At 40.9% G+C, this 11260-nt stretch overlaps 2 protein-coding genes across 2 annotated transcripts in view; one reads left to right on the top strand and one right to left on the bottom strand.

The window, feature by feature from the left end:
- The window catches only part of Dbt (dihydrolipoamide branched chain transacylase E2), a 34835-nt gene extending 27126 nt beyond the window's left edge, over positions 1 to 7709 (top strand). Inside the window, exons 9-11 of the mRNA XM_057793523.1 lie at positions 2690 to 2881; positions 3004 to 3075; positions 5830 to 7709. Of these exons, the coding sequence (XP_057649506.1) occupies positions 2690 to 2881; positions 3004 to 3075; positions 5830 to 5997 (432 nt within the window). The 3' untranslated portion in view covers positions 5998 to 7709. The remainder of the gene's footprint in view (positions 1 to 2689; positions 2882 to 3003; positions 3076 to 5829) is intronic.
- On the bottom strand, positions 271 to 1763 carry LOC130889652 (ubiquitin-conjugating enzyme E2 N-like). The gene has a single exon (XM_057793524.1). It carries the CDS (start codon positions 1729 to 1731, stop codon positions 1273 to 1275), a length of 459 nt encoding a protein of 152 aa, XP_057649507.1. The 5' UTR covers positions 1732 to 1763; the 3' UTR covers positions 271 to 1272.
- Positions 7710 to 11260: the final 3551 nt, after the last annotated feature.

An 11260-nucleotide genomic window follows, 5' to 3' on the forward strand; every position in this document is an offset into this window, starting at 1 on the left:
CAAGCAATCTGATCAAAGCTATTGTGGCACGCCTAATAATCTTTCCTAATATAGCTTATTTTAAAAACTTAGAGAAAATAATGTTTGCCTTCGGTTCTGTGGCCTCAGTTACTCCCTGCTCATACTGATATTCTTCCATGAATTAATTTAAGTAATACAAACTTTAATTTGCTTTTCAATTTTCCATTTACTATACTGTGGATGTCATCACACATCAATAGATGTGATATTGTCATTTATTCAATAAGTGGCCTACAGCAAATATTTTAGTTTTGTTTTTTTTTTTAAATCAGGAAACATTTATTTAAAACTTCTAGGAGGGTTAAAAAAAAGAATAGATACTGATGCTTCATGCTCAGAGCCAGTTTATATTTATAATTTAAGTAAAATCATTCAGTAAAATCCTATCACAAATCCGCATCAATGAAACAAACTGGTAGAATTCTCCATTTGCCAATCAATTTGTCAAATGGAGAAGACCAAAACAGAATGTTCCATCTGTTTAAATTTTAAATACGATTGTCACATCGGGAAAGTGAAATAAGCACAGTAAAATAAACTGTACAAAGGCAAAGTAGAATAACAAAAAATATTTTACTAAAACATAAGATTTACAGAAGTTTCCAGACAAGCCATACAAAATGGTCACAAGCTTTTTCTTCTTCTTCTTCTTTTGGGGGGATGGGGCAGAGAATCTACACTTGACAGCAAAGTCACAATGTTATTAGTGAGGGCTGTGATGTTTATTTAATGTTCCCATTTTGGTTCAGACAATCAAGCTTGTCCATCTACAGCGTCTAAAGTTAGACTTGGCTAGAGAGCATATGCTAAAAAACTGGTTAGCTGCATTTAACCACTGCAATTAGATCCCATAAGAGGGGGAAGGAGAAAGGAAACCATAAAATTAAAATAAAACTTTCCCCCTAAAAAATAAAATAAAAACACCCATACTCCTGGCAGCTAACCCTGACAACTACCTTCATTCACAGTGCTTTGTACTTAAACCATGATGGGGAAATGAATCCAAACAGAGTCACTGCTTTTAAACACTTCACAACAACCCGGATGACACTTCTAGCCTCTGCTCATGCTTTCCAACAGTGAATCAGGACAAGACGTAGATTTGCTAATGTGCATGTAATCACCAAAGATGAAAATGCCTGAGCTTTTATTCTGTAATGTTTCTAAGACTGTGTCCATTAAATGCAAACAAAAAAAGGAAGAGTCTTGGCAAAACAGGAGAAGTGATGTGCACTTGATGATCTGATCAACTTAAATATTATTCATGGCATATAGCCTAGTCCATGCTCTCGCTGTTTCTATGGCTTGGGCTTCATTGGTCTTCCACTGCTCGGCTTCATCATTTGCTAACAGATCATCTGGATTAGGAGCACTTAACAAAGCCTGGATTGATAGCAGAACTGTGCAAATCTGCAGTGCTGGGGACCATTTATCTTTCAAAATATCTAAACATATTCTTCCCAACTTGTCTACATTAGGATGATAAATTTTGGTCATGAAACGTACTTTAGGTGCTGCCATTGGGTATTCTTCTGGAAGGAATAGTTCAAGTTTAAAAGTCCCTTCCTCAAAGGGGGAATCTTGGGGGCCAGCAATGACCACATGAAAATAACGGGCGTTGCTCTCATCTGGTTCTGCTTTAATGCCAGGAACTGGTTCTGCCAGCAAATACTGGGTTTCCTTGATGATCCTGCGGGGCAGCCCGGCCATCTTGTCAGAACCCGAGTTCGGCCTCTGCTCTTGTCTCCCAAATATTTTAGTTGTTAAAGAACATCTGATGAGTTGGGCAGTGGTGGCGCATGCCTTTATTCCCAGCACTTGGGAGGCAGAGGCAGGTGGATCTCTGTGAGTTCAAGGCCAGCCTGGGCTCCAAGAGCTAGTTCCAGGACAGGCTCCAAAGCTACAGAGAAACCTTGTCTCAAAAAACAAAAATTAAAAAAAAAAAAACTCTGATGATGACTTCTGGTTAGTTCTTTCATTCTTTTGAATATATCCTTAGCACTGTTTTTTGTAAATATCATATGAATCTTTATGATGGAAGGAGAGAACTGACTCCTGCAAGTTCTCTGACCTCTACATTCATGTCATAGTGTTTGTATGTACACACATACATGTATGTCATAGTGTTTATATGTACACACACATATGCACACAAATATAATTTTTAATTTTAAAAAGAGACTTTTGTTTCTAAAACAATCTCTCAAGCTCGGTTAAGTTACTCTTGTTAAAAAGTTTACATTTATTTTGTTGCGGGGAGGAAACTGGTACCACTGTATGTGAGCGGAGGTCAGCGGACAACTTGCAAGAGTTTCTCTCCCCTTTCACCCGGGTTCAGAGTTTGAACTCAGGTTGGCAGAACGTGCCTTTACCCAGAATGCCGTCTCATCCCCACAAACTATTTCTTCTCAATGACTTCTACGCTAGAGAAAATGATGACTGTTTTGTCTTCTTGCCCTTTTGGATTTTTGGATGTGGTCTTGCCATATGGCACAGCTGGCTTCAAACTGTCCGTCTTTCTCCATCAGCGTCCTGATGCTGGGATTGCAGCGCACCGCATGCCTCGCGTGGTGATACAGTCAGCATCTGTGTTGTAGAAGAGAGCGGAGTTTGTTCTTGTCATAAGCTTATGTAGTAAAAGTTCTACTGGGTCATTTTTATTTCATAGGCATCGCACAATATTGGGATAGCAATGGATACTGAGCTGGGGTTGATCGTCCCCAATGTGAAGAATGTTCAGGTCCGCTCTGTATTTGAGATTGCCTTGGAACTGAACCGCCTCCAGAAACTGGGCTCTTCGGGTCAGCTCAGTACCACCGACCTTACTGGAGGGACATTTACTCTTTCCAACATTGGATCAGTAAGTTGTGCTGTTCAGATGTATGTGTAACTTGCATGTACTTCTGATCATATACTCAAATAAAATACCACCCATCATCTACCAGGCATTCCCTGAAAGCTAAATTTTCCCATTCTTTTCAGATTGGTGGGACCTATGCCAAACCAGTGATATTGCCACCTGAAGTAGCCATCGGGGCCCTGGGAGCAATTAAGGTATGTACAGTGAGTAGCTGCAAGACAGTCTGAGCAAGTTGGAAGACTGACCATGAAGACTCAGCACTGAGGGTTTCCCTCTGCTTTCTAGTGTGAGTTTGTGAAGTCTGGCTCAGTATGCCTCTTTCTTCCCTGTTTGAGTTAGATCAGAGCTCACTGTACAGTTCCAGCTGGCTCAGATTCTGGGCCCTCCTGTCCACTTGTCACCTACTGGGATTACAGGTGTGTGCCACCACACCTGGCAAAATGCTGATTTCTTGATTTTGAAGGCAATTGTATTTTGAACAAGAATCTAGGTGACTCCAAAAATTGATCTGTGGCCATGGTTTAGGACTTTTAGAATAGGGTTGTAGGGTTGTGACGCTCACTCCTTCTCTGTGTGCGTGCATGAGTGCTCCGCACATGCAGGAGTGCTAGACACACACACACACCCCATAGCACTTGTGTCAAGCTCAGAGGACAACTTCAGGAATCAGGTCTCTCCTACTCTGTCAGTTCTAAAGTTCAAATGCAGGTGGTGGACCTTGGCAGCAAGCGGATTTATTAGCGAGCCATCTTGTCGGGTCTATTAAATCTAATAAGTTAGAACTTACATTTTGTATATTTCTTATTTATTAATGGCAAGGTTTTTTGTTTTGTGTGTGATGTGGTGTGTGTGTGTGTGTGTGTGCTTGAGTCTTGTGTGCTGAGAGGCTAAAGTGTGTGTGTGTCCTTCTCTATCACTGTACTGTATCACCTTACTCTTTTGACCCATGATCTTCACGGAACCTGGAGCTTGAGTTTTTCAGCTCAGCTGGCAGTCAGCAAACCTCCGCAGCCCTTTCGTCTGCACCTGTTGTGTGCCGGCCCTTACAGGTGTGTAGGGACCCACCCGGGTTACTACCTAGTCCTGGGATCTGAAGTGTGATCCACATGTTGAGCCAGCTCTGTGGCCCAAATAGCTGATTTCTAACGCGCATTTGTTGCGTTATTCTTTGCTTCTTGGTACCAAGGATGGAACTTTGTGCATGCTAGGCAGGCACTCTATCAGTGAGCTACTCCCAGAGCCCTAATGTTTGTTTTCTCAGAATCACCTGTCATGGATTGAGACTTTTGTTTTTACGATGGAGAAACCCTGCCTTTCATGACATGCTCTCTGTCAGTGACTGAAAGGGCCTTGGAGTTGGCATAGAACACACCCAGACATCAAATTCTCAACGCAAAGGAGATTTCATTACCCTGGAGGGACAACTGCCTCAAAAACAGGGACAAGGGCAGACAGCGGGTATTTCTGCAGGAGTGTTTTTTAAGGAGAAAAGAAGTCTGTGTTAGGGGAATTGCTAAGTCCTGGCTGGACATATTAGCCAGTGTGGTCGAATAATGAATTCTACTTGCTGGACCTCAGTGTTTTGTTAGCTGGAACTTGGTGATCAGTGTCAGGAGTGAGTCGGTGGCCAAATAAGGGACTAGAAGTTGGTGGCTAGCTTTAGGGATGTAATCTAACAGTTTAGCAGGAGAGAGGAAAAGGGAGACGACAAGACCTGCTGGTATCATGTTTGCAGTGCCTGTTAGAGAACCCTGTAGAATGAATACTAAAATCCCAGAGACAGATACTGGGGTTCAACCTGAAGATCAGAAAAGCAAAGCAGCCAGCCACTAGAGAGCTCTTTCCTCTATGAAATCTTCAGGCTAAGACTGGTTCCTGTCTCATCCACTTTATATTCCTCTCTAGGACTGGGATTAAAGGCGTGCACCACCACTGCCTGACCTCTGTGGCTAACTAGTGTGGCTGCTGGGATTAAAGGTGTGTGCCACCACTACCTGGCCTATATGGCTGACTAGAGTGACAGTTTTGTGTTCTGATCTTCAGGCAAGCTTTACTTATTAAAAAACAAATGAAATATCCCTACAGAGCCCTTCAGTGACCATATCTCCTACCTTCACCCTGACCCTGTTGTCTGAGGTTTCTGTCCTGCCCGGTTCCTGCAATCATTAAGTCCCAAAGAAATCACACAGAGGTCTACATTAGTTATAAACTGATTGGCCTAGTATCTTAGGCTTCTTATTAACTCTTACAACTTATATTAGCCCATTATTCTTATCTGTGTTAGCCACATGAAAAAGGTGGCACACACCTTTTTCAGTGAGGCAGTCACACCTTGCTTCTTCTGTAGCTGGGTCACAACTGCAGACTGAGCTTTCCTCTTTCCAGAATTCTCCTGTTCTCATTGACCTGCCTCTACTTCCTGTCTGGTTGTCCCACCTATACTTCCTGCCTGGCTACTGACCAATCAGCATTTTATTTAAAATATAATTGGCAGAATACAGACAATTGTCTCACACCATGACCCCACAGAAGTTGTCAGACTGATTTTCTGTTCCCATCAAGCCCCAGCTCCTTGACCAGTGTCCATGTGCATTCCTTCCGTGCTGCCTTCAGTGAAGAGTATTTTGCTTATCTCAGTTGTCTTTTTTTTAAGAGTCTGTAAGATGACTTAGCACATGGCGATTAATACATTAACTATTTGACATTTGGATAAAATTTAATGTAAATATTATATATGGGGCAGGAGATACCTTGAAGAAGTTAAAGCTTCAGACATGATCTCCTGAGGGTAGGGGAAATAGAAGGTAGCATTTTCAGAAGCCCTGGTGGATGCCCACTTATTGGCAGGGAGTTTCTGGACCTTATGCTGTTCTTGGCAGATCTTCCTTCCACTCTGAGAGAGGAAAAGTTTACCCTTGTTTATGTTTTGTTTTTTCCATTATTTCTAGGCTCTTCCCCGATTTGACCAGAAAGGAGAAGTTTATAAAGCACAAATGATGAATGTGAGCTGGTCAGCTGATCACAGAATCATTGATGGAGCCACAATGTCACGTTTCTCTAATCTGTGGAAATCCTACCTGGAAAACCCAGCATTTATGCTGCTAGATCTGAAATAATGTTACATACAACAACTTTGAACTTATGCATTTCCAAAGAGTACGGGAAGCTGCTATATGCCTCACAAATTCCTGTTACAGCTGCATTAGAAGTGATTTGAGTTACCTGCTTAAGGCTCTAAGGCACAGTATTTATGGCTGTCACGTTAGGCTCTTTGCTGAAAACGAATGATGGTGTCATGGTTCTCTTGGGGTATCACACTGTGTAGGTCAGAAGGTGACCTCTCAAAATGGTGCTGAGATCTTTGTGTCAATGAGTTGAAACAGGCAACAAAGCAAAATTAATGTTACTAAAAGGCAAGTAGCAATATATGTGTGGTATTTGCCATGTTTCTTTTTTAATTTTTTAACTGACTTTTAGTGAAAGTTTAAAATTACACTTCACTGGGGAAAGCAGCTTTTATGCCAGTGTTTTCCATTTCCCTACAATCATGGTAACTGTTCTGCAAAATAAGTGCAATTCTGCTTATCTTTTCAGAGGATGGGTGTATACTCTCCCTTTGGGTACAAAGTATCATTTGTAAATGTCTGATAGCTCACATTAGCATTATTTAAAGGGGAAGTTACAATATGGTCTGAACTATAGTTTACAGCCCATAAGGCTGTCCCAGGTAACTGTTTGCAGTGGGTAGACTTCTAGAGCTGTGGCAATGCTTTGGCATTTTGCTGGGAAATACTTGACTTTTTACACTCACTTTGTGACGTAAAATACCATAAATGCAGCAGCCGTTGGCTTGGTGTTTTTTTTTTTTTTGTTTTGTTTTTATGCTTAGGGATTTGTTGACTTTTAATTTTATTGATCGTCAGCTAAAAGAAAGGGACGTGGGATCTGTTTTCTTCTCCTGATCCTCAGTAGGAGCGAGATCAGGTAAAGGGTCAAATGGGAAACTGTGCACATAAAATTAGTTTATATAGAAACACAACTAATGATCATCTTGATAAAGGTCCATCTTAATCAGATAGCGTGAGGATCAATCTAATTCAAGGCTGGGCACGCCTTTATTTCTAGCACTTGAGAAGCAGAGACAAGTAGATCTCTGTGTGTTTGAGACCAGCCTGGTCTACATAGTGAGTTCCCGGACAGCCAGGGACACATAAAGAGACCCTGTTTTGTTTTGTTTGTTTGTTTTGTTTTTTTAAATCAAATTTAAAATTTTGAAATCTAGGGGTTTTTTTTTTTGTTTTTTTTCTACTATTATCTAATTGAATATATCATAACAAAATTACTTGCGTAATTGAAGTTTCGTGATGGGAGATAAACGGTCATTTTTAATGCCTCCTTGATTTTTTTTCCAAAATAGAAATACTTTATAAATCAAGTAAATGCTGTTTATTTGAAAAGTCACATTATGAAATCATTGTTTTTACATAAGGAAAATTAACAGAAAAAAAAAATCAATTCAGAGCCAGGCTTTGTGTCATAGGCCTGTAATCCCTGCTGTTGGGAGGCTGAGGCAGGAGGCTCCTGAGCTCAAGGCCATGTGAGGCTGCTTAGCGAGACTCCTCTGGAGAAAAGGAAAAACTACCGATAGTATGGGGAGTAACAGACTCTATCTATAACCTTAGCACTGTCAACCTTACAATGTATGTATCTGTATACATAGGGATTCTTTTATAAAAATGACATGATGTATCTACTATTTTATAATTTGATTTTTAAAAATTTATCATTATATTATGGACACCTTTATATGTCAATAAACGGTTCTACATTATCATACTTTGTATAATTTCACTGTGCATGTTATTTTTTACTATTTATTTAATGTTGGGGGAATGCATATGTGGAGGTCAGAGAACAGCTTGTAGGAATCCGTTCTCTTCTGCTGCAGTTTTGGTGCTCGGGTGGCTGTTTTTCCGTTGTTTGACTTTTGTGTTTTGTGTGTATATCATTGCATCTGTTTATTACATATTCATATACTTAACATTGATCTGAGACTGGGGACAACCGTAATCCAGGCATTTGGTGGCCTGAGGCAGGAGGATTGTATGTTCCAGGTCAGCTGGACTACATAGTGAGACCCAGCCCCCACTACCCCCAATTAAATACCTACTACTATAGTTTTAGTAGGGAGCCAACCATTGTTCATATAATGCTCGCCTCATTGGCCTCTGCCATGATACACTTAGAGTCTAGTGATGGTGACAGATATTAAATAGCCAGAAAAGTATCTACAATTACACCACCATGATGGAAAAACAACAAACAAGTAGATACTGTGAGCCATATTAAAGAAGCTGTCCGTGTTGGGGAGAGTCCGAAGATGGTCATCCCATCGTTAAACTCACTCCCCATCCGGCAGTGTGTGGGGAAGACAAGCCTGCCGCACACTCACCTGAAGATCCAGTGTGATGGGCTCAAGATGTTTCCTACTTTACCAGAAGAAACTTGGAGCAGTCCCACCCCAACTCCCCGCCGTTAACACCTTGTCTTGTTTGTCTTCCTTTAAGAATGGTGAAAAATTCATTTCCTTTGTGTGCAGGGCCTCGGGGAGAGCACATGTCCTTGTACAAAATCGGGGAGCCCAGAGCATGGATTCAGCAGCATGGTTGAGCCATAGCGGCAGAGCCAGGCTAGGGCTGGGGTGGACAGACACCCTGGGGCAGAGTCTGGGTGAACAGAGCCCTTGCTGTGCTCCTAGAGTTGACATTAAAGCACTGAAGCCAGAAAGGTTTTGTTCCTTTCCTACACGTGCTTAAAAAACAAAAACAAAAAACTAAAATTGGACTATTACATTCTTTCTTAACTCTAGTCTACCTCATAAATCCTACCTTACAAACCATCTGACCTAATATTAGGACCTGATGTGTCCCAAGGCCTCAGAAATTCTCCATCTAAGCTCTTGGAAGGAAGATTTTTTTTCCCCACCTTTATTGTTTTTTTTTCCTAAATCCTATCAAGAGAGAGAGACAGAGACAGAGAGAGAGACAGAGACAGAGACAGAGAGAGAACAAAGAAAGAACAAAGAAAATCCAGAAAAACTGGAGGGGGCAGATTAGAGAGAGATGACTCAGCAGTTAAGAGCACTGACTGCTCCTCCAGAGGACCCAGGTTCAAATCCTAGCACCCACATGGCAGCTCACAACTCTCTGTAGCTCCAAGATCTGACACCCTCACACAGACATACATGTAGGCAAAGTATCAATGCACATAAGTTTTAATATATATTTATACAAATAAAATATTAGTTTTTTTTTTAAAAAAAAAAGGAAAACCGTGAGTTTGAGGCCAGCCTGGTCTACAGAGTGAATTCCAGCACAGGCTCCAAAGCTACACAGAGAAACCCTGTCTCGAAAAACCAAAAGGAAAAAAACCCAGGAAAACCAACTAAAGCATGACACGAACACACACTGCCCTGCTAGAAGAGGGCATCTATATCAGGCTTTTACGGAGTACCCTGAGGAATGCCATAATTCAAAGCATGGGCAACAGCTGTGCTTGGTGGTAACAAGAGACAGGAGAAAGGGAATGAGAGCAAGTGGACATCAAGAATTCAGGTTCTAACAACAACTGAAAAGAAAGTTCTCAGGAGAAAAAGAAGAAAAATAAGATTATATGTGGGCCAAGGTGGGGGTTCACTCCTAGTGGGTGGTTGAGGTGGCCTCCTTCCAAGAGACAGCATGAAGTAGCCTCGGTCATCCACACCCTCAGAGGAGTACTGTCATACCAGGCGGCAAGCTATAGAACTTGAAATTTGCTTCAGGATGTGCTCATAATAGGTCTAGAATTATCTTAAGTCCAGAATTATAAAAAGGGATTGCAAGAACGTAATTATATGAATGGTACCTGCAGGGCGGCAAGCTCTCTCAACCACTGAGCCATCGCTCCAGCTCCCAAAAGCATCATTTTTTAAATCTCTGGCTGCATCTTTTCTCATACAGTTTTTTGTATATTACAAATGACTGTAAAAACCGGGCCTGGTGGCACGCGCCCACAGCCCTGGCTGTGTAGAAGTCTGAGGAAGCGCACTCATTTGAGGCCAGGGGCTTCAGACCAACCAGGACAACACAGGAAGACCCTTACCTGAAAAACTGAAAACTAGGGGGTTGGAGAGATGGCTCAGCGATTAAAAGCACTTGTTCCTTTTTCAGTCACCCATGTGATGGCCCACATCACCCAGCAATTCCAATTCCAGGGAGTCGGACACCCTCTTCTGGCCTCTGTGGGCACTGCAAGTATACATGCAGGTGACAGCCATATACATGCAGGTGACAGCCATATACATGCAGGTGACAGCCATATACATGCAGGTGACAGCCATATACAAGAAATAAAAATAAATCTAAAAAAAAAAAGAGAAAAATAATCAAATGAAATATGTTCCATCTTCAGTAGAATGTTATTTTTAGAACACATTAAAAAAAAGTTTAAGATTATGATTGATGCTGAGTATAAAAATAAAATTTCTGAAACTTCTACTTTTACTAGATAGGAAAGTTTTCCATAGTGTTTTTAAAAATGTGGGGAAAAAATGTAGTTGTTGTTTGAAACTGATCGTAAAATTTATTCTAAAGTTGTGTCAGTATCAGAAAACAGTGTTATGTAGTTTACATTAACTTTCTTGTGAAAGATTTTATTTTTTTTACTTTTTAAAAAATTTTTTTATTATGTACATAGTGTTCTGGGCACTAGATCTCATTATAGATGTGTGTGAGCCATCATGTGGTTGCTGGCAGTATGCATATGCCTACAATCCTAGAGCTCAGGGGATGGACTCAGAAGGATCAGATGAAAGGTAAGTATTGGGAAGGAAGTGGAAAACACTTACATTCACTGGTGGGAAGTGTTTATTAGTATATCTTTTGGGAAACAATATGGGTATAAATGTCTCTGTTTCCAGGGTCTCATCTAGACTAGGCTGGTCTCTAGGGAGGCAATGTTATAATAAAATCTATTATTTTGTTAAAAAAAAAAAACAAAAAAGAAACAATGTTATGCTAGCAAAATATGATAATAAGTAGTTCTACAGAATTGTGGGTGTAGCTCATTGGTAGAGAGCTTGCCTAGCGTGTGCAAGGGCCTCCGCTCTAGCCAGCACTGAACAATTGTGTATGTGTGTGTAAATATAGCGCAACAATGATATTTGTTATCTTTTAAAATTTGTTCATGTTCAGATGCATACAAATTTAAAAAACGAAATGTTTAACTCTTAAGAACATGGAATTAAGTCCTGTCGATGACCACTGAGAGGTAAGAACTGAAAGTTAGATTTGAAGCCCCAGACTTGGGAGTGTACCTAAGAGGCAAGCGGATGAACATGGT

This window comes from Chionomys nivalis, chromosome 18 (genome assembly GCF_950005125.1).
Source record: "Chionomys nivalis chromosome 18, mChiNiv1.1, whole genome shotgun sequence".
NCBI lineage: Eukaryota > Metazoa > Chordata > Mammalia > Rodentia > Cricetidae > Chionomys > Chionomys nivalis.

What these genes read in the sequence shown, in the direction of transcription:
- LOC130889652 (XM_057793524.1), bottom strand. Translation starts at nt 1,731, where the DNA reads ATGGCCGGGCTGCCCCGCAGGATCATCAAGGAAACCCAGTATTTGCTG.